Source organism: Oncorhynchus masou, chromosome 32 (genome assembly GCF_036934945.1).
Source record: "Oncorhynchus masou masou isolate Uvic2021 chromosome 32, UVic_Omas_1.1, whole genome shotgun sequence".
Taxonomy (NCBI): domain Eukaryota; kingdom Metazoa; phylum Chordata; class Actinopteri; order Salmoniformes; family Salmonidae; genus Oncorhynchus; species Oncorhynchus masou.
Window position 1 is genome coordinate 55,689,620 of NC_088243.1, and position 27,900 is coordinate 55,717,519.

The following is a 27,900-nucleotide window of genomic DNA, read 5'->3' on the forward strand; positions in this document are numbered from 1 at the left end:
TCCGCTCACAGACCCTCTTTCATTATCCCTGCTATTTTACGAGGGCTGCAGAGCTGGGGGAGAAAGAGCAAGACTCACAGATCCAGAGTACATACAGCCGACCTGATAACATCTCCTACCAGGCTTCTGAAAGAGCCACTTACAAATCACAGACACCCATCCTGCAGGAAAACTTGGAAACTGGAGTTCTGCTCTGTGGTCACTTCACCATTTCAATAGGTTTGAAGGGGATTTTACAGAGTTCCATTCACTGAGAGAGCAACTGTTGTGCAGCTCACAGACTAACGGGTATAGTAGACACTGACAGAGGGTTAGATGGGTGAAAATATTAGTTTAATTGTAAGCTCTTTCATATATTGTGATATGTGGTCCAATCACTTGTTCCAATCAGACTAAGGCCCATAAATGCACAGCAGAACCTGAAATGATAACAGGTCAATGAGGTCAACATATTTAAGAAAATCAAAACCTATTTTTGAGTTTGGCAGTGTAGATGTTGATAGTGGTTTAAAGAGAGAAATGCAGGCACATTGGCCAATGGTTAGCCCAGGGGACGTGTAAGACCGCCTTAAAGGGAATGAAATTGAAGCAGGGGAAGTTTACTTAGCAGAAAATACATTTTACTCTGCAGTCAGGGCTGGCCTGGTCTGAGGGTGAGTTTAAGGCAGGTCAAAGCAGAAGAAAGTGAGAAAAAAAAAGAAGAGGTGTACCTGAGGTGTACCTTTCCTTGTTTATTTATGTATAACTTTCCTAGAGGGACTGGGAGAGGCTTGGAATGCTGGTAAAGAGGGTCATCTTTGCGAACCGCAGCAGAACCAAAGACCTGCTACCCAATCAGAATCTATACAGGCATCAGCGGAATGAGAGAGGACATTGACACAGTACATTTCATCCTTTAAATGTCATTGAACATTTTGCTGTAACTGAAAGGGAAAGAGTGGGCTCAGATACATAGAATAATACAGAAAGAAAGAGAGAGAGAGACAGATAAATGGAGAAAGTGTTTGTCTCTGTGGGATCACTGTGGAGGGTTTGAAGATGTGGGGGTCACACTGTGATACAGCAACACTGCCATCTATTTCCTGTGTTTGAGGGTTGCAAAATCCACTTGTTACTGAAATCTTGCTGGATTGATGACTTACATTTTGTTCTGGTGACCCTTTACCACTCTTGTGCTGTGTTTTAATGGTCGAGGTTCTTACACGTCCCCTGGGCTAACCATTGGCTGACGTGCCCACATTTCTCTCTTCAAACCACTATCAACATCTACATTGCCAAACTCTAAAATATTTTTTTCTTAAAAAGGTTGAACTCTTTCAACTGTTATCACTTCAGGTTGTGCTGTGCATTGGTGGGCCATAGTCTAATTGGAACAAGTGATTGGACCACATATCACGATATACTGTATGATAGAGTTTACAATAGTCAAACTATCCTTTTCACACATCTAACTCTCCGTCAGAACAGCCTCAATTCGTTGGTGAATGGACTCTACAAGGTGTCGAAGGCGTTCCACAGGGTTGTTGGCCCATGTTGACTCCAATGCTTCCCATGGTTGTGTCAAGTTGGCTGGATATCCTTTGGGTGGTGGACCATTCTTGACACACATGGGAAACTGTGGAGTGTGACACAAACTGGTGTGCCTGGCACCTACTACCATACACCGTTCAAAGCCCCTTAAATATTTTGTCTTGCCCATTCATGGCACACATATACAATCCATGTATCAATCCATGTCTCAGTTGACTCAAGGCTTCAAAATCCTCCTTTAACCAGTCTCCTCCCCTTCATCTACACTGATTGAAGTGGATTTAACAAGTGACATCAATAAGGGATCATAGCTTTCACCTTGACACTCCTGGTGAGTCTATGTCATGGAAAGAGCAGGTGTCCTTAATGTTTTCTTTACTCAGTGTTTTTTCAAATGAGGCACATACAATTTTCTTTATTTTATCACAAAGTATTTTTTTTAAAGACCTGATATAGTAAGAAAACGTATGTATGAGAGCATCATAAGACAATCATGTGAAATTGTACAATAAATTGAATGCCTGAATTCCCGCCAAAATACCTGAACTCCATTCATTATTAGTTTGTGCCAGTACAATGTTTTATGTGCTATTATTCAGTCAATATCTGATGGATTGAAGTATCCTCATCCATTGTACAACTGTTGCATTTATTAGAATTGCTTTCAAATCTTTTAACAATTTTGATGACCGTTCCTACTGTAATATGCCAGGAAAATGATCCGCTCCACATGCTAAAACAATATCATGCACGCACGCACGCACTTGCACACTGAGGGAGCTGTGGAATGCTCTGAGAGTAAACAACAACATCACCAGAATCAACATTAGTCCTCAAACCCCCTAACCCCAGCCACAACCGCACCCAAAGACAACTGAGGCCCAAAGAGCCAGGGTAAGGATGAGGAGGAGATGTCAGGGTTGACATCATGATGAAGGCTTATTCCATCACGGGCCTTTAAAAAACATCTAACTGCCAACAATAATTCCATTGATAATTCTACGATATTAGTCAAAACGAAGAGTTACTATGTTTGAGGACAGTATGACAGATACCTTACAATGCCCACGAAAACAACTTTACTCGATCCCAGACGCTTGAGTAATTAGTGTATCTGGTTTCTGAGAGGTATTTTTGTGTATTTGTTTACTATATTTTCGTCCTGTCAAACTGTGTTCTTACACAATATCGAAATATAAGAGACAAATATAGAGGTTCATAAATAATACTTGCAAACAACAGGCAAGTAGGCTACCACATATAGCATGATTCATGTCAGTAGCGAGGTTTCCATCCAATTGGCAACTTTCATGTGATTATTAAAAAATCTGCATAATGAAAATATGCACATTTTCCCAGCAGTGGTGTGTTTCCACCAAACTTGAAACGTCTGCTTCCAACTCACAATCTCAAACACCTAGATCCCCTGAAAGCAGCTCACTCTCCAGATCCCAATCACTCGAATTCTATTCACCTGTTCACACACCTGTATGTCATTATCACACACTATTTAGTTCTTTGCACCCCATCACTATGAGGTATTGTTTATTTTAATTTTTTAGATACACATCTTTCTAAGCGCTGGGTTTCCTGTGGTGTACTCCTCCTGTGTATGACAGCAGTAGTTTTTGCCTGCCTCACTAATGACGTCTATTTGTCTATTCCCTGCCTGTACCTTAGCCTATCGAATTTCCTATTGTCTACCTATTGCCTGATCTCCTGTACTATGTTACTAGCCTTTTCTCTGCCTGTACTGTTGTCCTTTTCGACCCCCTGTGTATGACCTTCTGCCTGCCCCTGGACCCAGCTACCTGCCGCCGACTGTTGTCCTTTCCAATAAACATCTGCTGTGCCCTGCGCTTGAAACTCCGGTAGGGCAACATCTGAAAAATAGCGCACTTGGTAGTGTGTACTGGTGCACAACCAGTCGGCGAAAGCCAACATCACCTATGACAGAGAACGGTTGATTGGCAAAATCTTGGAGTTAATGGATTTCGCCTTTGAGTTGAAATGCTGAAATGTTCTTACTCTTTCAAATGACTGCTCGAGCCACACAGCAGACATTGTGGGCTAGGTTAGGAATGCTGTGTTACACTTGTAACACACTTGTACATTTTATGTGGCGTCATTACATCATGTACCTACGTTATATAGATATGCACGTCAGCTTTGACATCGGTTTTGCACATTGGTGTTAAACTAGACAACTTCACCTTTATATAACCAGGTAGGCTAGTTGAGAACAAGTTCTCATTTGCAACTGCGACCTGGCCAAGATAAAGCATAGCAGTGTGAACAGACAACAACACAGAGTTACACATGGAGTAAACAATAAACAAGTCAATAACTTAGTAGAAAAAAGATAATCTATATACATTGTGTGCAAAAGGCATGAGGAGGTAGGCAATAAATAGGCCATAGGAGTGAATAATTACAGCGATAAATGATCAGATGAACATATTGCAGGTAGAGATACTGGTGTGCAAAAGAACAGAAAAGTAAATAAAATAAAAACAGCATGGGATGAGGTAGGTAAATTGGGTGGGCTATATACCGATGGACTATGTACAGCTGCAGCGATCGGTTAGCTGCTCAGTTAGCAGATGTTTAAAGTTGGTGAGGGAGATAAAAGTCAATATCATCCGATTCCGATATGTTCACAGATATATTGTGCATCCCTAATCCTGACTAGTCTCCCAGTCCTTGTTTCACATGGTCTGAGAGTCTTTAGGTGCCTTTTGGAAAACTCCAAGCGGGTTGTCATGTGCCTTTTACTGAGGTGTGACTTCCGTCCAGCCACTCTACCATAAAGGCCAGATTGATGGAGATCTGCAGAGATGGCTGGCTTCTGGGTTGCTTAGTTTGGCAGGGCAGCCAGCTCTAGGAAGAGTCTTGGTGGTTCCAAACTTCTTCGATTTAACAATAGGGCAGCGTCCGGGTTGGGCAGTCATTGTAAATAAGAATTTGTTCTTAACTGACTTGCCTAGTTAAATAAAGGTAAAAAATAAATAAATAAATATGGAGGCCACTGTGTTCTTGTGGACCTTCAATGCTGCAGTCATTCTTTTGGCACCCTTCCCCACAGCTGTGCCTCTTAGCAATCCTGTCTCTGAGCTCTACAGACATTCCTTAGGCCTCATGGCTTGGTTTTTGCTTTGACATGCACTGTCAACTGTGGGACCATATAAACAGGTGTGTGCCTTTCCCAATCAAATGAATTTACCACAGGTGGACTCCAATCAAATTGTAGAAAACTTATAGGAAACAGGATGGAAGCAGGATACACCTGAGCAAAATGTCGAGCCACATAGCAAAGGGCCTGAATATTTGTGTAAATAAGGTATTTCTGTTATTTTATTTTGTATAAATTATCAAAAATGTCTAAACCTGTTTTCACTTTGTTATTATGTGTAGATTGATAAAGAACTTTTTTTTGATTTAATACAATTTAGAATAAGGCTGTAAGGTAACAAAATGTGGAAAAAGTTGAGGGGTCTGAATACTTTAAGGCACTGTACATTAATGGTGTCAGAAGTGGAATCTGAACCCACACCAAACACCGTACAGTTTTCATCATGCACATATTCCATCTCATCCACTTCATGTTTGTCTTGGTCTCTACAATTAGCAGACCAGTGTGAACCGCTTCCTTCATAAATACGAGATTTTTAAAGATGGCCCCGTGAGACTAACTAGACCAACACTTCAAAGCAGGGCCAAACAGCCAAGAGAAGGATTTACTACAGAAGTCTTTAAAAAAACACTGTTTTATTGGTTTCAATGGGATATTGAGGATTAGTGTGTTATCAATAAAGACTAAATGAGTTATACCATTGACGTTAAAAATGGTTATTGATGTCATAAACATTAAGAACTTCAACGTTTCACTTTCTATTTGTTTGTTTATTGGCACGACAACTTGTGTATTTCTGGAGTTAAATGAACAAGATCCTTTACATCTTTAAAAAAAAATGAAAAGTTTCCCGTTGCTACTTCCAAATGAACAAAGGATATAAACGCAGAACCATGACCCTATTTCATTTAAAGGAGAACTCATAAATGGGAAATTCAAAAGTCTGAAACACTTTCTTGACACAAATCAACCCACCACAGTTAGTAACACACAGTTTGCTTTTGCCTACTCTGACAAAGGCCTGGAAGACATACTGCATTGACATTAATCTCTAACATTTTATTTTTTTGACTCTGAGAGCAAATAAGCCGTAGTAAAAGACGATATGACCTTGTGTGGGTTGGTTTCTTAATGAGGACAGGAGTTTGAGATATGACGGACTCATCAAAGATCCTTTAGTTTACTGTTACCCGTCTCACACATATCCCTCCATCACTTTACTACCATTAGCAGTTTTAATTTCTTCACTTTCTAAGAAAACGTGGGGACATGAAAGGAAGTAATTCAATGAAAAGGTAGTAGTGAGCTGTGGTGCTCTGTGTTGGTAGCCACCAGATGTAGCGTTTGGCAGAGGGAGAGACGCTGTTATTAAATACAGCTGCGCCCTCCCTACGAACACTACCCCCTTTCTAATCAACGCAGCACTGCCAGTAAACCTGCACATTGCTCGCTCTCTCTCTCTCTCTCTCTCTCTCTCTCTCTCTCTCTTTCCCCCTTTCAACCATTTTTCTTTCCTTATTTTTTTGGAAGGTTCTGGAAACGTCTAGGTGCAACAACGGCTCAGCCGTGAAGTGGTAGGCCAAACAAGCTCACAGAATGGGACCGCCGAGTGCTGAAGCGCGTAGCGCGTAAAAACGGTCTGTCCTAAGTTGTAACACTCACTACCAAGTTCCAAACTGCCTCTGGAAGCAACGTCAGCACAAGAACTGTTCGTCAAGAGCTTCATGAAATGGGTTTCCATGGCCGAGCAGCCGCACACAAGCCTAGGCTACAGGTTAATTACCTGTAGAAAGCAAGAGCGGTAGCCGGGACTTGAGTGGCTTAAATCTAGGAATGTGATGTATATTTACTTCCGTTAAACAGACGTCCATTTAGAAGGGTAACAAGCTCAGTCCCTCAGTGTGTTTCATACAATCACAGCAAGTGGGAACGCTCCCCCAGGTCTCCAGGCTCGTTCTGTGTCTACTACTCAGGAACTATGTGTAGGGGTGTAGAAGCAGCATAAAGCACTCTATATCACACACTATATGCACACACACCTAAATAAAATATTCAATTTCCAGTTTTACCACAAGTAGTTCTTCTATAAAACTTTGATGGCCTAACCAATGAACATAGCGGAAATGGAAGCTGAGTTCGCATTGCAGCTCTCCATGACCAACCATTTAATTTCTCCATAACACGTTTGTGCGTGTATGTGTGTGTGTGTGTGTGTGTGTGTGTGTGTGTGTGTGTGTGTGTGTGTGTGTGTGTGTGTGTGTGTGTGTGTGTGTGTGTGTGTGTGTGTGTGTGTGTGTGCTTTCGTGCAGGATAGGGTTGGAACGGAGAGGTGGTGAATTCAAGCTGGTTAAGACCTACTGTCAGGTTTGGCGCTGTATTTGGAATACACACTGCTTTCCATTTCTGGTTTCGCCTCCATCCTCCATGAATGGGTCTCTTTCAGCTCCCTGCTCCCACTGACCCCCTGCTTAAGCAATGCTCTCCCCCAGATTGACCCAAACAAAATGCCCCACCACCACTGGCTTTCAGACTCACATCCAGGTGGTATGTTGAAACCCACCCCCTTTAGGTCCCACACCACAATGTTTCATCCCAACCACACAACCCCCCCCCCCTAAACCCCACCCTCCACGCCGCTCCACCCATGGCCCACACCTTATCCAAACACACCTGCTCCAATCAGATCTGACCACATTGGCACATTTTGAAGAAGTTTTTATTTGTGTATTTGATTTGTCTCAGGATGGCTGGTGGAGCATCTGATCTGGCGCTACCCGGTGGCCTGGCTGGCCCAGGGATGTTCTTCCTGTTGTGACGCTTGGACCTGCTGACTCATAGCTTCTCAGACCACAGGAGAAACATGACTGAAGCACATGAAGCCTTTCCTTCCTCTTTTCTTAGTGGAGATAAAGTTGGTCTCGCAGCAATTTACACATACTCTCTCTCACACACACTCCTCGTCTCTCTTTCACACACACACAAATTTGCTAAGTGTATGAAACAGCTTACATGTCCTCTTGTGCCACCTTGAAGAACCAGGAGAAAAAACAACACTAATATTCTAACACTTAAAATATAAAGAACCCATGACATCCAAGTCCACTGCATTGCCATTGCAGGTCTCCAAGCTATCAGAGAATTATCTAGTCCTTCTCAACCTCTACCGCTAAAACGCTGCCAGGTGAGATCAGTCCAAATCCCATGGTTCTGAGGGGAGTGGAGTGCTCTAAAGTCAGCTAGTCTTCAGATGTGTGTTTTGATTTTCAAGACAAGATGTCTGATTGGGATTTTTTTTGATTGAAATCATGGGAAATTATGACGGGAAAGGAAGAAACAGGAAGAGAAGGAAAGAGAGAGGGGCCTTTGTACGGATGGGCCTGGGTAACCTTGAGGCTCTCACACTAGTTCATTCAGGATCATAATGACCAGGCAATTATGTGACAGCCGGCTGTGCTCAGCCCCAGGTCATAATATCTTACAGATGGTTGAAGGAAGCCACAGTTTTACATCTAAAAGTATAAAATATTGAACTTAAGATTTCTAAATTCTAACAGTCAAGAGTAGGCTAACGGTATGCCAAAGTTATGTGAAAGGTTTAAAATTAATTAATTGTGTAACATTGCAGTTTTCCCAATCCCTTTGACAAATGTTTCAGATGTAAGTAGTACATTTTCAAAACTCTAAGTACAAAACTCTGAACTGATAGCACTTGTAATGTCCCCTCTCTTACGTTCAGAACCTTTGATTGTTCCTTTGATTCATTGGGGGTTCAGATAACCTTTCACCCCTGAGTCATTCATGCTAAATCTAAGTTTTATATGAAATACCATGAGCACATTTTATTTAGTCACCAATACATCCAATAATGATTGATAGGCTCAGCATTTAGTCATTTTAACTACAATTTAATCCAACAGCAAAAATACAAGATACACATTTCAAAACTGTTCTTTTTGTAGTGCTTACTAGAAAGAATAGTAGATGGTAATTATCACTTTCCATATAGTATTTGACTATAACTTGACATGCAGTTTTTTAAATAATTTGTATCCAATAGCAGGTTGTGAGCATGTTGAGAAATATGTCAGTCTTACAGTTGAATTATCCTTATAAGTACATACATAGGACAAATCATCAGAAATAGAGGTATTATAAAGCAGTTGTCTACTGCAGAAACATAGCACAGCATTGTATGCCATTTCTACACCATGCAACTTTGTATGAGATCACCTTTTCTACCTGACTTGTCAACTGACACAGCATCGCCTGTCTCTCTGTTTTGAATTCAGCAGCTTACAGCGTATCAATGTACAGTAATTCAGATAATGAGTGGAATATATTGTTATATACGACCCAGGTGTTTCAGCAGTGCGTTGTACACGACACAGTAATTCCAAATGGTAGCATGTACATTGACTCTTTCCACTTTGTCCTATTGCAGCACACAGGCTGATAGGAAATGATAAAGTATTTACAGCCACATCCATCAATGATTTGGTTTTATGTTCCAAACTAAATTGATGTCAAATTGATACATTTTTGAGGTAAAAAAATGTAATAAAATACAGTGTTCAGCGGTTATCAAACTATATATGTTAACTAGGCACTACATCATTTTGGTTCAGTAGTTATTCGTTTTGAGCAGTTTGATTAAGTGATAGTTAATTGTATTGTTAACCAATGACAAATCATATCAAAAGTTAAGTGAATAATGCATTTTGAAAAGCATATATTTGTATCCAAATTGAAAGAGTGATTTGGTGCAGTGAACAATGTTTGGATTTGTTTGTTGTACTCAGTCAAATGAAAATGTGATTTTTGAAACACAAGCCATTTTGATCATCTGTTAAGATTTGTGTGCTTAAAATGTACCACATACTTGTGAAAAATGCACCAAAGTGATAAAAAAACTAACAGTAGAGGGATCATTTTTATTGTAAAAGATCAGCCTTATCATACGTAGGCCGCTAGGTGGACTCGTCTAGGAATATAGAGTGAGTAGAGTAGTTGACACCGCACTACAATTCCCATTATGCACAACGACTTCGCCGGAAATACAGGCAAGGGTCAAAGTTAAAACGCTTACCATGCACGATGTGAAAAACCAAAGCGTGCAAACTGATGTGGCCAAGTTTATTCAATTCGTTATACTTTCTGTTATTTAGTTGTTGTGTTTGTGTTAACGTCGGAATATGTCTCAAAAGAAGAAGCATGGGTCAAGTCATCAATTGACCCATTTGATCTATCGACATTTGAAGGAAAACGGCTTCCAGAAAGCTGCAGAAGAACTCAAAAAGCATGTGAAGGTCGCTATATCTATCTGTTTCATGCGTCATACATTGTAACATGTAACGTTATCACTCCATTAAGGGAAACTTCGCGATATTTTGTTGCAGATTTGTACTTCCATAACGGTGTCGTTGTTACAATGAAATAACATAGTTGTAACAGTGTAGTTATCGAACAGCCAGAGCGCGCTTGAACAAGAGTCTACCTATGGGCCCTGCACTACTGTGCCAGTGCCATGGAGGCCCAGACCTCTTGGTTGAGACTGTAGACTATACTTGGAGACTACACTAATAAATTGAACTTTGCTGTGTAGAATGTCTTGTGTTAGTTATGTAGCTAGCTAGATTTCCCTTTGTCTGATTTTGTTTCTCTTAATATTTTGTCTAGTGCGGAGAACCAGAAGCCTTGTCAACTTCACTACTGGACATCTACAATAAATGGTTTGGAGAGTGAGTAGCTAGCCTATAGGTTTTCTCAAAATACAGGCCATTATTTTTGTCTGATTAACTGATTAGCTTTGGGTTGATTTTGACGTTCAACTGTGTTCTTCAGTGCTTCCAAGAGTACAAAGACTGGAACAGAACCGGATTCTTCTGAGTTAAAAAATAACCGTCAAGCAGACCCTGAAAGCAGCACAGAGAGCTCGAGTTCAGCAGAGGAAGAAACAACACCTGTTAAAGGTAAAGGCTTTTTTCAGTAAACGTGTAGGTGACCAATGTAGACAACAACCAAGAAATGAGTTGTTTGGTTGTGGTTTAAATCTGAATATCATGCATGTCTTGTTCCTTGCTCTTGTCTTTCCAGCCTCCCAGACCCCAAAGCCTCAGAGCTCAGCTAAGGCCAGCCCAACTAAGGCCAAGACTGCATTGCAGACGACTCTTGGAGGGAAGGGGATAGTAGTGGAGGAGATCTCTGGGACAGACAGCTCAGAGGACTCTGAGAGTGAGGAGACACCGCCACAAGTAAGCAAGCACAGATGTAAACGTACTGGTGAACACCAATAGAGTGACATGATTACAAATCCAATATAAGCTCTTCTTCTCCCTGTTGTTACTGATGGATTCTTCTCTTCCTCTCCTCTGCTGTTTACAGAAAAGCCCTGCTACGCCCAAAGCCAATCATGTTCCAGCTGCAAAGATCAAGGCCGTGTCAGAGGTTACACCATCGACCCCAACCAAAGCCAAGTTATCAACCACTTCCACGCCTAAATCTGGGGCCTCCAGCAATACCACTGATACGTCGTCAGACAGGAAAGAGGCAACAACAGTGGTGAGTTAATCTATTCCTTTGCAGAATATTCTAAACCTTTCTCTACATTCACAGATAAAACCCTTTGTGTAAAGATTGTGTCACATCTCTAATTGTCTCAACATTGATTCAGAAAACACCCTTGGCGCCAGCACCAGGGACGCCAACCAGTAAACCAACATCAACAGCCAAGACGAAAGCCACCCCAACTAAAGCAGTTGTTGTTGCCACTCCAAGCAAGGCCAAGGCAACAACAACTGCTACATTTACAGCATCCGACTCATCCAGTTGCAGTAGTGAATCGTCAGATAGCGATGAGGAGAGTCCCGCGGCGGTGAGTTTACCTCTGGAATGTGGATACATGATATATTACATTCAGAAATGAGACCCTGAATTACATTTTATATTTGCCTCTTTTTTTACACCAATTTAGAAAACACCCACAACACCAAAAGCAACACCTGCAAAACCGGTAACACCAATTAGTAAAACAACGTCAACGGCCAAGCCAACAACCAAGTCGAAGACTACAGCGCCAGAGGCTTCCAGTGACAGCTGTGATTCATCATCAGAAAGTGAAGAGGAAGGTCCAACAGTGGTGAGTTTTTTTTTAAAGACTTGAAATCACCCAAATCATTTCTGTATAAGTGTCGGTTTATATTTCGCATGATAAACACCGGTTTGAACATTTTCTTTATATTACACAATTTAGAAAACACAGACAGCGCCAGTGAAGCAACAGACAGCAACACCAACAGCCAAGATGAAAGCTACCCCATTTAAACCAGTGGTTGCTGCTACCCCAAATAAGACCTCGGCTAGTAAGGAGTCCAGTGATAGCATTGATTCGTCATCAGGCAGCAACGGGGAGGGTCCAGCAACAGTGAGTTGTATTAGTCTTTTTCTGTAGAGTATGGAATAATCTATGTTCCCTTCAGATATTTCATCATAAATATCTGTCTTAACACTGATTCAAGACAACAGCTGCCACTCCGAAAGCTACACCAGTGGTGCAACAGAAAGCAACATCAACAGCCAAGACGAAAGCTACTCCAACTAAAGCAGTTGTTGTTGCCACTCCAAGCAAGGCTACGGCTACAACAACTGCTACATTTACAGCATCCGACTCATCCAGTTGCAGTAGTGAATCGTCAGATAGCGATGAGGAGAGTCCCGCGGCGGTGAGTTTACCTCTGGAATGTGGATACATGATATATTACATTCAGAAATGAGACCCTGAATTACATTTTATATTTGCCTCTTTTTTTACACCAATTTAGAAAACACCCACAACACCAAAAGCAACACCTGCAAAACCGGTAACACCAATTAGTAAAACAACGTCAACGGCCAAGCCAACAACCAAGTCGAAGACTACAGCGCCAGAGGCTTCCAGTGACAGCTGTGATTCATCATCAGAAAGTGAAGAGGAAGGTCCAACAGTGGTGAGTTTTTTTTTAAAGACTTGAAATCACCCAAATCATTTCTGTATAAGTGTCGGTTTATATTTCGCATGATAAACACCGGTTTGAACATTTTCTTTGTATTACACAATTTAGAAAACACAGACAGCGCCAGTGAAGCAACAGACAGCAACACCAACAGCCAAGATGAAAGCCACCCCAGTTAAACCAGTGGTTGCTGCTACCCCAAATAAGACCTCGGCTAGTAAGGAGTCCAGTGATAGCATTGATTCGTCATCAGGCAGCAACGGGGAGGGTCCAGCAACAGTGAGTTGTATTAGTCTTTGTCTGTAGAGTATGGAATAATCTGTATGTTCTCTTCAGATATTTCATCATAAATATCTGTCTTAACACTGATTCAAGACAACAGCTGCCACTCCGAAAGCTACACCAGTGGTGCAGCAGAAAGCAACATCAACAGCCAAGACGAAAGCTACTCCAACTAAAGCAGTTGTTGTTGCCACTCCAAGCAAGGCTACGGCTACAACAACTGCTACATTTACAGCACCCGACTCATCCAGTTGCAGTAGTGAATCAGATAGCGATGAGGAGAGTCCCGCGGTGGTGAGTTTACCTCTGGAGTGTGGATACATGATATATTACATTCAGAAATGAGACCCCGAATTACATTTTATATTTGACTCTTTTTTACACCAATTTAGAAAACACCCACAACACCAAAAGCAACACCTGCAAAACCGGTAACACCAATTAGTAAAACAACGTCAACGGCCAAGCCAACAACCAAGTCGAAGACTACAGCGCCAGAGGCTTCCAGTGACAGCTGTGATTCATCATCAGAAAGTGAAGAGGAAGGTCCAACAGTGGTGAGTTTTTTTTAAAGACTTGAAATCACCCAAATCATTTCTGTATAAGTGTCGGTTTATATTTCGCATGATAAACACCGGTTTGAACATTTTCTTTATATTACACAATTTAGAAAACACAGACAGCAACATCAACAGCCAAGACGAAAGCCCCTCTGGGTACCTCAGTTAAACCGGTGGTCGCTGCCACTCTAAGCAAGACCCCAGCTAGTAAGGAGTCCAGTGACTGCATTGATTCGTCATCAGACAGCGAAGAGGACAGTCCAGCAACGGTGAGTTTTTTCTTTCTTTACTAAAACATTTATTTTATTCCTGTAGAATGATCTTATATTTTCTTACCCTCTCAAATGAAACAACGGGTTGAATATTATCTTCATATCAAACGGATTCAGGAAGCAGCCACAACACCGGCGAAACCCGCTAATAATGCTACCCCGGCTAGAGCAGCGACTGTTGCCCCTCCATGCAAGGCCACGGCAACAGCCACTGTCACAGCCAAGACTATAACAGCAGAGTCATCTAGTGACAGCAGTGATTCGTCAGACAGTGAAGAGCAGGTTCCATCGGTGGTAAGTTTTGAAGAGTTCATATATCCCTGTGTAGTTTGAAATAATCTTTATCATTCGTTTTCTTTACATATTTCTTCACCGTTGTATCTGTCTTCACAATGATTCAGACAACAGCTGTAACACCGACAGCTACAACGGGGAAGCAAACAAAACCAACATCAACAGCCAGGACGAAAGCCCCTCCGGCTACCCCACTTAAACCAGTGGTTGCTGCCACTCTAAGCAAAACCCCAGCTAGTAAGGAGTCCAGTGACCGCATTGATTTGTCATCAGACAGTGAAGAAGAGGGTCCGGCACCGGTGAGTTTTAAAGAGTTAATCAGATTCTGGCTGTATAATAATCTATCCTTTATATATTTATGAATGATATCTTTTTCATCATCGTCACACTGTTGTGGACCACAATCTCAACACCAAAAGCCATACCAGTGATTCCAGCAATAGGAGGACTGTTGAAATGAAACACTGGGTTAAATATTTTTCTTTATATTCCATTGATTCAGAAAACAGCCGTGACAACAGCCCCTCCTGCTAACCCAGCTAAAGCAGTGACTGTTGCCACTCCAAGCAAGCCTAAGGCAACAGCCACTGTCACCGCCAAGACTACAAAACCAGGGTCATCTAGTGACAGCAGTGTTTCAGCAACAGTGAGTTGGTATTAGTCTATTCCTGTAGAGTATGGAATAATCTGTAGGTTTTGTTCAGATATTTCATCATAAATGTCTGTCTTAACACTGATTCAGACAACAGCGGCAAGACCGAAAGATACACCAGTGAAGCAATCGAAACCAACAGCAAGGACGAAAGCCCTTCCGAGTACCCCAGTTAAACCAATGTTCGCTGCCACTCCAAGCAAGACCCCAGCTAGAAAGGAGTCCAGTGACTGCATTGATTCGTCATCAGACAGCGAAGAGGACAGTCCAGCAACGGTGAGTTTTAAAAGTGAATATGTTGCTGGTATACATAATAGTATGTCCCTAATATTTTCCTCTGTACTGTCTATGGACGTTAGGGTCTCATTTTATTCATCTTCACACTGCTGCAGATAACAACCTCAAAACAACAAACTACACCAGCGAAACAAGCGAAACTGAAAGCAACATCAAAAGCCAAGACGAAAGCCACTCCCGCTACTCCAGCTAAGCCCGTGGTTGCTGCTACCCCAAGCAAGTCCCAGGCAACACCCACTGTCACACCTACAAGTACAGCACCAGAGTCGTCCAATGACAGCAATGACTCACCATCAGACATCCCAGATGAAGCCCCAGCAAAGCATGCTGAGGTTCAACTTAAGACCCCTGCTTCAGCTAAGAAGGCCCAGAGTGGGGGAAAGGGAAATACATCTGCTTCTAAGGACCTGCTCCTACTGCTGAACAGTCTTACTGTAAGATCAATATACCTCTTCCTGTTCAAACCAGGAGCTATGCTATGAGATGTATGTGGTGATTAACCTCATTCTAACCTTTTGATATTCCTTCACCAGTCACCCACAGCAAAAGCCATTGAGAAGAAGAGTGTCCGTAGTGGAGACTACTCCGTTGAGGAAACTACAGCTGTTACAGCAACACCTGCTGGTATGTACTGGTGTCATGGTGCAGGATTTTGTTGCAAATTCCTCAATGTGGCCCGATGTGTGTTCTGCATTGATGGTCTTCATTACTGTATGTTTTATGTCTCTTTTTTTATTGTATGTAGTTGCTCCAGCCACAAATAAAGGAAAGAAGGTGGCTGCAAAAGACAAGAAAGCAACCTCATCGAAGAAAGCACAAGTACAGATACTAACTCTCTGTGTATTAAATTGCACTGACTTATTTTCTCATCCGTATATCGTCATTGGGAACCATATTCTCTAAGTGCTTGTGAGCTAGATCATTCTGCATAACGGAATTCTTCTTACCAACCCTTGTTTCAGGCCTCAGCTCCATCAGCCAAGAGGAAAAGAGGTGAAGACAAACCAGGGAACACCCCCGTTAAAGGCAAAAGGAAGAAGCCCTCCCCTGAGACTGTCATGGCTGCTCTGCCTCTGACCGTTCTTGGTCCTCCTCCTACAGGGGGAGACGACTCTGGCTCGGACTCTGACTCCGATCTGGACGTGGAGAAGTGGAAGAGACTGGCACTGGAACTATCAGGCAAGAGAGGGAAAAACTGTGGAAAAGGAGGAGGGCGAGTGAGGGTCAGGTGAAAGGGGGAAGGGAGCAGGAGGAAGATGAGTGGACAGAGAGGTGTTATGAGTCAGAGAGCGGGGGAGGATCCAAAAGCATCATAACAGCCAGAAGACACACAGCATCACCCTTTAATAACTTAATTATGGAGTAACTTTGTGAGTCGATATAAACAGAACTGTATGACATCTTTTATATAAAGTACAGGTGTTGACAGTTGATAGTTCAGAGTAGGTCTCCAAGCTAGTCATGTTGTTTATTTACTGTCTACCCACCTCTGTCCACAGACACAAACATCGCCAAAATGGACGCCATCACTGCGCTGAACGCTCCACCTGCCCCTGCCTCAGCAGCGAAGAAAATAAGAGCGCCGACGAAGCCCAGGGCTAAAGCTGCATCGAAGACACCTAAACCCAAGGCTGGCGCTGCAGTGGGAAAGTCTCGTGCTGCTGAAAAGGTCAAGACTACAGCAGAGAAGGAAGATGGGAATGTGAAGACCAAGACATCTGCTAAAGCCAAGTCCAGTCAGGCTAAGAAGGCAGCACCTCCCACCCCATCAGTCAAAACACCTCCCACCCCATCAGTCAAAACACCTCCCACCCCATCAGTCAAAACACCCCCCACCCCATTCCCTGAAGGCCAAGCAGAGATCAACACTAATACTGCCAACCTTACGACTGTGGCAGACAAACAGCCACCCACCACGCCTCCTACCCCAACACCTAATGGAAAATCGTCAGCCAACAAAAGGAAGAGGAAGAGGAAAAATAAGAACAATGAGACTAAAACAGATGACAATTCACCACAACCTCAAAAGAAGAAAAGGGAAACCGGCGAAGAGAAGACGGATGAAAAGAACAATGAGACTGTAGAAGAGAAGGAACCAGGGAAGGAAAAGAAGAGGACGACTAAGGAGAATGGTGCAAAAAAGGAGAAGGGAACGAAGAAGAAACAGGAGGAGATAAGAAAGGAGAATGAGACTAAGATGGAACTGGAAAAGGATAAGAAGAAGAAAACGAATGAGAACTGTGTTGACAAGGAACCACCACCTCCATCCACCACATCAACACCTGATTCTCCAACAGAGAAGAAAAGTGAGTGACTTCCTCTAAAAACCTTGTTTCAGAAAATGAAAAAAAAATATTGTATATTAGTCTATACTGAAAATGATTGTGTAATAACGTTTATATAAATAAAAACTCTACAGAGATTAAAAAGCTGAAACTCTCAAAGACTGCAGTGTCTGAGATGCCAGCCACACCTGCCCAAGACTCCATCCCTGTACAGCACCCTCCAGCACCCACAGAGACCCCACCTAAAAAGGTAAGGAAGTTTACCTCATCTTCATCATCAAGGCGCAGAAGTTATAGCTAGACATTGACATACGTGCTTTTTCTTGACCTCGCATTCCAGCGTGCTTATACTACTCACTGCATGCCTCAGCTCTCATACCTATCTATACCTGGCCAAAGAATAAAGGCTGTAAATGTTTTGTGTTTTATTCTCTCCTCAGAAAAAGAAATCATCTAAGAGTAAGTAAGGCCTTTGGAGATGAAGACCATCTAAAAGGGGCCTCTCAAGTGTATGTGGACCTGGATCCATTCTACCTACATGGCAGTGCAGCAACAACGGGTAAAGACTGTCTGTCCACAGGATGGTCTCCCTGGACCAGATCAACTGGGGATTTGTTCTATTTTTTATTACATTGTATACTGTAACGAATTAACTCTTCCCGTTTTGCTAAAGTTGAAACAGTGTTTTTTTTTTGCCTATTTGTTTTATCAATTTTTTTTTTTTAAACTGTAACTGCATGTCCTGTACAGGTTCTAACTGTTTTCCTATTTGAAGATGGCATACTATGTGATGCGCCGCAGCTGTTTTTATGTTACTGTACATTTTAATTATGGTGTTTTCTTGCATGTCCTTGTGACAGCGAAAAAAACGGAATGATTTTGTTAATGAAATGTTACGTTTACGACAGCTTCTGCTGCTTTGCCTCACATGGTGGATAAGGCCAGTCCTAAGTGGAGCGAATGATCAGAGGAACCTCAATACAGTAATGAAGCCCAGAGCCATTTTTTAACCATTTACACCCTTGTAATAAATGCATAATATGGAAATATTTGATAGATACTATGAGGAAAATAGATTTTTTTTAAGTTTCATGGTCAGATGTGTTTACTGTATCTTTTTCACAAAATAAAGCCATTTTTCCACAGTTTGTGTTTGTGTCCATTTTGTTAGTGGGTTTGAGGTGCCAAAAACTTGTCTTCAAGTACTTTCTCTTTCTGGTCTTGGGAGTCTTCTTCAGCACTTTGATGAATTTCTTTCCAGAAGGGACTTTGTGGCATTTATAGCTGTGGTAATTAATGGCACTGCCAAGGTGGAGAGAAGCCTAGGAAAATATAAATCATTGTGATTGCTGCGGAGCAGTTCCTGGGGCTGAAAGATTTCTCAGCGAAGGAGTTACCTGCATTATTGGCACAAGCTCTCAGCGCCTACCCAGCTAACAATGACCTGTCGGTCCGCCAGTGTTTTATTTGGGTGGCACGCCATTAGCGGCTTGCCGCGGTCGAGCCTCTGGCAGCAGACCATCTACAAGATGGTCAGCAATTGCTCATCCATCCACTAGCGTTTCTTGAGCGGCAAGCCGCTATGCTAGGTGGAGGTCTGCCCTTCAGTGGAGGAACTTCGGCATGACGATATGCGGACCCGTGCGTGCGACCTGCTGTAACACCTTTTCATAAATTGAATAAGTAATGTTGCTGAAAACATTTTTTTTATATATAGATGTATATAAACCACACAGATTTGACAGTTGAACTGCACCATTCAGCATTTTCTGGAAAATGGCCATTGAAGTTCCACATTTTGTCATCGCATAATGCAATTTCAATGTAATGGCAAGTTCCACTACTTTTGCTTTTTCTTATACTTACTTTTAACCCATTCACTAATCTTGGGCATTGTGAAGGTGAGTTTGTGAATATAGAACAAAAAAAGACAGGAAATGCATCTTTATTCTACAACAATACACACATTAAGATTAGGTATAAGTTAACAATACTGCCTTTAACATGGTCTTGTGTGACAACCTTTAGCACAAAACTGAAACGTAATGTATTTACAATAGATGTTAGACTTACAAACAATGCAGGCTCTAGACTTAAGAAGCCCCAAGGCAATATTTTCTGTGAAGTCTTCCATAACATTTCCTAATGGAAACTATAAACGATGTTCTCAACAAGTTTTAAAAAAGATCAATTTCTTTCAATCGTTCGTGGAATATCTTGATCAGAGATGAGTCAGTAAAATGTTCTAACTGAAGATTCATGCCAACCAGGGAATGCATTTAAACTGAATATGGGCACAAACCACCCTACATGTCTATGGGGATATCATTGTGTGTCTATTGCTTAAGGTATTGAGGATGGACAGGAAGGCTTCATGTCTAATGTTGTGGGGCGCATGAGCTAGTGGAGTGAGGTTGAGTGTTGTCAACATCGTTCAGGATCCAGACAGCAGAGAGAAGTCCTGTCGAAGAAATACCACAATTAAAGATCCGTAGACTTTCATCACAATTGTTTTACGTATGAATTTCACCCTCCTCCCCAACATTATATTCTAAGAAATGTTAAGATGACAGGTAATCGTATACACAATATGTAGTATTGATTTAACACTTTGCAAACCAATTCAGTTTGTGATTTGTACTTATGGTTAGAACCTGCTTGAACAACAAAGCAACACCTATCGATGAAAAATCATATCATATACTGAGCTGTCCTCTCCTGCCCTCCCTCACTATCTCTAAAATGTTTAATTCTAGTTGTCATACCTGAGCCTGAGGAACAAGTTAAAGAATCCACAAATTCAAGCTAACACCCCATTAAATTGTCCAAAAGGTTGTACCAATCATGACATTCAAATGGGGATAAGTGGTAGCACACAGCAGGTAAAGGATGCCTTTTAATGGTGATTCGTAACCTTTCGAGAATGACGGTGTTGTTTTTAGTTGGGATGAGTACCTTTACTGCTTGATTCCACGAATATAGAAGTGCAAACACCGTACGACTTAATGTGAAATTCATGTAAAGCCTTAGTCGTTCCGATACATATTTCAGAGATTGTCTTCCATTGCAGACCTGCACCCAAATTCTCAAAAGTTCATGAATCACCATTGAAAAGGTGTTCTTACACTCTGGTTTGCGAATAACCATTAAAAGGCGTGTCATAATGGCTGTGTGGTCCGTGTGGTACACATATAAACATTGTCCTGTGGAATCCTCTGGAGGGAACAGCTTATCTGGATCACCTTGCTTACGCATCTGTCTCTATTAAAGCCCAGTCGGTGTCTCTGTGGTCTCAGTATAAAGCCAAGGTGAGTTGATGTTACCTAAAAATTGAGAGTTGAGTTATTAAAAGTACGTTTAAGTTTTTTTATATGTTATATCATGACAAACAGTATGGCTAAGGTTAATGTTAACAGGGATACTAGGAACGGTCATGTGTCAATCACCAAATCAAATCAAATCAAATTTTATTTGTCACATACACATGGTTAGCAGATGTTAATGTGAGTGTAGCGAAATGCTTGTGCTTCCAGTTCCGACAATGCAGTAATAACCAACAAGTAATCTAACTAACAATTCCAAAACTAATATCTTATACACAGTGTAAGGGGATAAAGAATATGTACATAAAGATATGAATGAGTGATGGTGCAGAGCAGCATAGGCAAGATACAGTAGATGGTATCGAGTACAGTATATACATATGAGATGAGTATGTAAACAAAGTGGCATAGTTAAAGTGGCTAGTGATACATGTATTACATAAGGATGCAGTAGATGATAGAGTACAGTATATACGTATACATATGAGATGAATAATGTAGGGTATGTAAACATTATATTAGGTAGCATTGTTTAAAGTGGCTAGTGATATATTTTACATCCTTTCCCATCAATTCCCATTATTGAAGTGGCTGGAGTTGAGTCAGTGTGTTGGCAGCAGCCACTCAATGTTAGTGGTTGCTGTTTAACAGTCTGATGGCCTTGAGATAGAAGCTGTTTTTCAGTCTCTCGGTCCCAGCTTTGATGCACCTGTACTCACCTCGCCTTCTGGATGATAGCGGGGTGAACAGGCAGTGGCTCGGGTGGGTGTTGTCCTTGATGATCTTTATGGCCTTCCTGTAACATCGGGTGGTGTAGGTGTCCTGGAGGGCAGGTAGTTTGCCCCCGGTGATACGTTGTGCAGACCTCACTACCCTCTGGAGAGCCTTACGGTTGTGGGCGGAGCAGTTGCCGTACCAGGCGGTGATACAGACCGCCAGGATGCTCTCAATTGTGCATCTGTAGAAGTTTGTGAGTGTTTTTGGTGACAAGCCGAATTTCTTCAGCCTCCTGAGGTTGAAGAGGCGCTGTTGCGCCTTCTTCACGATGCTGTCTGTGTGAGTGGACCAATTTAGTTTGTCTGTGATGTGTATGCCGAGGAACTTAAAACTTACTACCCTCTCCACTACTGTTCCATCGATGTGGATAGGGGGGTGTTCCCTCTGCTGTTTTCTGAAGTCCACAATCATCTCCTTAGTTTTGTTGACGTTGAGTGTGAGGTTATTGTCCTGACACCACATTCCGAGGTTCCCTCACCTACTCCCTGTAGGCCGTCTCGTCGTTGTTGGTAATCAAGCCTACCACTGTTGTGTCGTCCGCAAACTTGATGATTGAGTTGGAGGCGTGCGTTGCCGCGCAGTCGTGGGTGAACAGGGTGTACAGGAGAGGGCTCAGAACGCAATCATTCAATACCTTCAGGGTGAACATTAGGGACTTGGAAGTTAGTTGACAGACACTAACGTTAGACTAGCTAATGTAACGTCCCACCTTACAACATCTGTTCATACAAGGTTGTCTGAGTCAGTGTCTTTCCAAATCAATTTTGGTGGCCTTCCTCTATACAAAGGCCATCAAATTGAAAGAAGAAACCAAACCGTCTTGATTTTTTGCATGACTTGAGGAAATGCAGCAGCTGGAAACTCAAGGTGTTTTTTTGGAGACAAAAATCTTAAAGTCCAAATCTCTGCCATTATTTGTGACGCACCAGCCAGGACCTTTGTCAGAAATGCAAAAGGTCACAATGGCTACTATGGCTGTGACAAATGCCGTCAAATGGGTGTCTACTACCTGAATTGTATGACCTTCCCAGAAACAACAGTCGAGGTCCAACCACAACACTTTTGATGATTTGACTGATGACAGAGAGACAACACCTTTAGGATCATTGTCAAATGGTTTGGTGACGCCGTTTCCTCTTGACTACATGCTCCTGGTATGTTTGAGAGTTACACGGAAACTGATAACTATGTCAGAAAGGGCTACTGAAAACATGTTTAGGTCCAGCTGTTGTCAGAAATGTATCTTCACAGCTGACCTCACACTCCCATCAGAAATCAAGAGAACCACTGAATGAGTCTGACCGTTGGAAGGCAACTGAGTTCCGTACATTCCTCTTGTACACTGGGCCTGTCTGTTTAAAAGGGAATATTCCAAGGGTGATGTATGAAAACTTCATGTTGCTTGCAGATGCCATGACCATCTTCTTACGTGTATCCTTGTGTGCAGACCAAGCAGACTATGCAGGAAACCTCCTGGTTTTGTTTGTGGACCACTGCAGCTGCCTGTATGGGAAAGAAAACATAATATACATTGCCTAACCCATTTCAGCCATGAAGCACAAGCATTTGGTGTTGACAATATCTCTTGCTTTCCCTTCGAGAATTTTCTTGGCCAGGTAAAGAGAATGATAAGAAAGCGAAACAAGCCTTTAGAGCAGGTTATACGGAGGCCGTCAGAAAGAGAGGCAATGAGAGCAACACAGTCAGACGCAGAGAAAACACTTCAAAAGCAGCATGACAATGGCCCAGTCCCAAATGGTCTAGCAGTATAAAAAAATGCAGCTCACTCACTTCTCCATGCAGATGTCCACTGGGAATAACTGTGTCCAGTTGAGGAACAAGGGGGTTGTCCTAGTGCAAAACCTTGTGGGGGAGGAACATGCCACGGTGTACAAAACATTTAGGAACAAGACAGACCTTTTCGCATATCCCCTGCCATCATCACCGCTTGATATTTTCCATCTCTCTGGATTGAAAGATGAATCTCTTTTCACTCATGCCACAAAAGTGCTTCAGAAGTTGTGTGTCGAGTGTTCTACTCTCGTGCGAAGAGGGCTTTGCTGGGATGCCATTACTCCATTTGTAGGATACAAAGCACCAATGTTATTTATATTGGTTTCCCCGTTCTCTTTAAGGTAAATTGTCAGTAAAAAACATTACAGAAAATGTATTATTTACTTGAAGGGATTTTCTTAAACTCCTACAATTAGATGTTACTATTGTGAAATGTTTGTGTAAACTAATCTAATTGTGTAACCTTATTTGCTTTTTAGTTCACAGTACCATGTTTGATGTGGTTAATTTCCAGAACGAAAATGACAGTTTAGCTGTCATCTCAAAAACCTGGTGCACCAAGGACAAATGCTACTGTCCTCCATACAAGAGCCAAGAGAAGTTAAGGAAGGCAGTGATGTCACATGAACGGCCGGACATTGATACACGGGAGGTGTATTCAATTCAATTACTGAAGACAAAGAGTGAGTACTTTAACAGAATATATAAATGTCTCGTTTGCAGACATTTACAGATGAACAGATAAGCTCCTGTTCTGGGATGTTTCAGATTCATATGAGAAAGCCCATGAGTGCCTGATTCGAGCAGAAAAACATTCAAGCCTGGAAACAGAGCCAGAGTCTCACCAGAGAAAAAGAAAGTAAGATTTAGTTTTTGAAATTAAAAGGAATCTTAACACTAGTACTCTGAAAACTTCATGCTTGCTGTCATTCCCAGGCGAAATCCTAAATTTGATCAAACCGAATGAGTCTGACGCTGATCACAACCAGCACGACCCACGCCAAACACCCCCAAATTCACCCCAAAAAGGGTTGATTCCACACACAAAAAAAAAGTAGATCCAAGATGTCATTTCTTGGCAATGAATTGTTCATACAAAGTACAAGTCTAATTTTCACAACCTGCATTTCATTTGCACAGTATCTTCTAGACCCTCTTTGTCACTCTCTGCTGGGGGGTGGGGGGCCTCTTATGTACTGAATGTAATGAAGTATATCGCATAACATTATTAGTTCTTAAGCATAATCTTGTGTTTTTTGAAGGAATGCTGAAATAGTTTGGCTGTGAACTCAGAGGTATAGGACAAATAACTATGCTTAACTTTGTTATGAACAGGTCCTCAGTCTTCTTCGTCACAGGCGCCAGCTGCTCACCAGCCTGAAGGTACCGGATCTTGCCCATCATATTATCGGAGGAGAAAAGGGAAGAATTCTCCACAATCTTTTCACACAAAAAAAACATATTCTGTCAGCAAATTACCACCGGTGTGATTCACGATAAGTATTGCTTTCATGCAACGATTATCAACAGAAACAATGTTAGATTTCATTCAAAACATTTTACAAGTAGGATATAGAAATAAAGGAGAAATGACAGAAAATGTAACGTTTATGGAAAGTGTTCGTTACCTTTGCTAGCAAGTAGTCGAAAGCGAATCCTTGCAGTCGAAACGTTGTTCAACTGGGAAAGTTTGCCACTAGCTAGCCATGAACAAACTTGTCTTGTTCACTCCATGTGTTCAAATGAAACACGTCAGTTGACTGATTAAGATTGCATGCGCTTCATTCCTCCAGCAGTAGCTAGCTTCCAAATCAAAGGTTACATATGTAACCACGGTTATGTGAGCTATATGGATCACTCCAATATATTGGTATCACTCCGGAGGGATACATCCGAGGTGAAGATTTACAGATTTACTCCGTGTACACCTGTGTCACGGCTGGGGTCTGGCCCTATATATAGACCCCATGGCCGTGACACGTTCTCTACATCATTTTTGAGGCTCCTCTAGTACTGTAGAGGATTAGAGTGATCCATATACAGCTCACATATCCGTGGTTACATATGTAACCTTTTATGTTTCACTATATTGGATCACTCCAATATATTGGTATACCCGTACCAGAATTAGTCAGTGCTAGAGGGACCTGGCCAGCCAGCGGCGAAGTCCCAGCGCAGGACCGAGACGCAGGGGCCGTCAATGAGGAAGGGGGGTCCTGGCACTGTCCCCGGACGGGGAGGTGACTTCCTGTACTGCTGAACCAACCGCAGAGGGAGGTGCCACATTTACCTGAGCAAAGGTGCAAGAGGATGCCCAGCTGGCCGCAACACGGATATCAGCGAGAGGCAGTCCTCTCAGTAGAGCCCAGAATGCAGCCACACCTCGTGTTGAATGTGCCAACACAGATCCTAGCACTGGCCTGCCAGCCAGGCGGTATGCTGTCGTGATCATGTCCACTATCCAGTGAGATAGTGGACACAATAGCCCAGCCCCCAGGACTCTCATCATAGCAGACAAAGAGCTGGTCTGTTGTTCTCACTGACCGTGTCCCCTCCACATAAGCAGCTAGTGCCCTCATAGGGCACAGCATGCCAGATGGAGGCCCAGATTCCCCACCACTGCCGAGGGGGTCCGTAAGCAGACAGGATAAAAGGGATGTTCACATACCTGTTTGACAGAACCTTCAGGAGGAATGAAGTGTTAAGGCGGAGGGATATACTCCTCCCACCGGGGTCCATCTGTTATGCGGAGTGGCACAGGGGAACCCAAGAGCGGACTTAGACGAGGAAACAGAGATGAATGGACAGGGAGATATGGAGTGCAGATCCGGGGAAGCTTGGATGAGTTGAAGGAAACCAAATGTTTGAGGCTGAGGTTGAAGTGTGCTGGGTTGGGACAGGGTAAACAGGTCCAGAGGAGAATCCAAGGAGAAGTGGTGTGGTGAGTCCAGAACAGGGTAGCAGGGTGGTGAGATGTGGAACAGGAGACAGAAGCCAGAGTCAGGGCAGCAAAACTACAGTAAGAGGATAAACAGCGTCAAGCAGGGAAACAGGTACAGCAGGGTAACAGGATCTTGAATAATAATAATAGCTAGAAGCATAAACTGATTGAGCAGAGATTACAATCTGGCAGAGTGGAAATGGTAGAACTGAGTAAAGGTCTTGATAATGGAACGAGTTGCTGCTGAAAGTGATCTGCTCTGACTCCAGCATACCTGTCTCCAACCACACAATCACACACAAACAGAAAGGGAGGGAGAGAGAGAGTGTACTGGGGGAGGAGCTGCAGGTCACCCAGACACCAGATGACCTCTAGGGGGTGTGGCAGGAGCTGATGTGACACCATCCGGTAGCACTCAGAACACCCACCCACTTCATGGAAGTAATCTCTACCAAGAAAGCCACCTTCATAGAGATGTATCAGGGAAGCAGACTCCAACGGTTCAAGAGGCGGCTTTGCCAAAACCATATCCAAATCCCAGGTCACCATTTTTTTATTTTTTTATTTTACCTTTATTTAACCAGGCAAGTCAGTTAAGAACAAATTCTTATTTTCAATGATGGCCTAGGAACAGTGGGTTAACTGCCTGTTCAAGGGCAAAATGACAGATTTGCACCTTGTCAGCTCAGGGTTTTGAACTTGCAACCTTCCGGTCACTAGTCCAACGCTCTAACCACTAGGCTACCCTGCTGCCCCATTGAGTGGGTCCTAGCTGGACGCAGGCGGCGAACCCCCTTCATAAACCTGAAGACCAAGAGATTGCGCCCCACTGGCCTATCCATCCACCCCACATGGCAGGCAGATATAGCGGCCAAATATCCTCTCAGTGTAGAGGCTGCTAAGCCCTCATCCAAGCGAGACTGCAGTTATTTGAGGACTTACTTCACCCCCCATGACTCAGGCAACACTTCAATACCAGTGCAACAGTATGGGGCACCAGAAGCAGATGATGCTCAGATGCCACATCCTGGTCCTATCCAGCACAGCCTGGATCAGATGATGCTCTGGGAAAGCCTGGATCAGGGGAAAATCAAATCTTATTAGTCACATGCGCCGAATACAACAGGTGTAGGTAGACCTTACAGTGAAATGCTTACTTACAAGCCCCTAACCAACAGTGCAGTTTCAAAAAATATGGATAAGAATAAGAGATAAAAAAGTAACAAGTAATTAAAGAGCAGCAGTAAAAAAAAATAATATAACACAGGGGAATGCGTAAAGCTCCAGCCCTGGTCAATCGTGTGCCATAGCATCCAAGCCCAGAGGCCCTGGTGGCTCTGACATGAAGTACCACAAGGGGCAGTGCACATTGTCCAGGGAGGCAAACAGGTCCACCTGTGTCCTCTCGAACTTGTCCTACAGCTGCTGCACCACCTTGGGAATATAGGCTCCATTCCCAAGGTGGCGGGCTCTGAACCCCTCAATGAAGCCAACCATCTGGGTGGGCATCAGATAATGACTCTTGTCGTTTACATGTGGGAGATGTGCCAATCATTCAGGTAATTCAGCATATTCACTGCCACATTCAGGTAGTGAATATGGTACTGCCAATGAGCTGGATGAACAGGAACATTGAAGTACGCATCCCTCAGGTCCAGCGTCAAAAACCACTGGTCCCTGGACACGGCCTGCAACACAAGGGCAGGGGACAGCATGTGGAACCTCAGTACCTTCAAGTACCCAATGAGGTTGCGAAGGTCCAGAATCGGTAG

At 42.8% G+C, this 27,900-nt stretch overlaps 1 protein-coding gene across 1 annotated transcript; it reads left to right on the forward strand.

Annotated features, from left to right (window-relative positions):
• The first annotated feature begins 9,737 nt into the window (after positions 1–9,737).
• Positions 9,738–18,438, forward strand: LOC135526241 (mucin-2-like). Its single transcript, XM_064954425.1, has 25 exons — positions 9,738–9,969; positions 10,340–10,401; positions 10,505–10,632; positions 10,757–10,914; positions 11,045–11,221; positions 11,334–11,534; positions 11,634–11,798; positions 11,913–12,083; positions 12,178–12,381; positions 12,481–12,645; positions 12,760–12,930; positions 13,027–13,227; positions 13,326–13,490; positions 13,604–13,762; positions 13,883–14,059; positions 14,167–14,358; positions 14,562–14,705; positions 14,802–14,987; positions 15,104–15,442; positions 15,542–15,632; positions 15,754–15,827; positions 15,971–16,187; positions 16,508–17,314; positions 17,428–17,543; positions 17,734–18,438. The coding sequence occupies exons 1-25, from the start codon at positions 9,856–9,858 to the stop codon at positions 17,758–17,760; spliced, it is 4,611 nt and encodes a 1,536-aa protein (XP_064810497.1). The 5' UTR covers positions 9,738–9,855; the 3' UTR covers positions 17,761–18,438.
• The last annotated feature ends 9,462 nt before the right edge of the window (positions 18,439–27,900 follow it).

Bases quoted from the DNA above. Each gene is read 5' to 3' on its own strand.
- LOC135526241 (XM_064954425.1), top strand. From the start codon at position 9,856: ATGTCTCAAAAGAAGAAGCATGGGTCAAGTCATCAATTGACCCATTTG. The intron at 12,931-13,026 runs GTGAGTTGTATT...CACTGATTCAAG, and splicing joins ACGGGGAGGGTCCAGCAACA to ACAACAGCTGCCACTCCGAA. The intron at 15,828-15,970 runs GTACAGATACTA...CCCTTGTTTCAG, and splicing joins CCTCATCGAAGAAAGCACAA to GCCTCAGCTCCATCAGCCAA.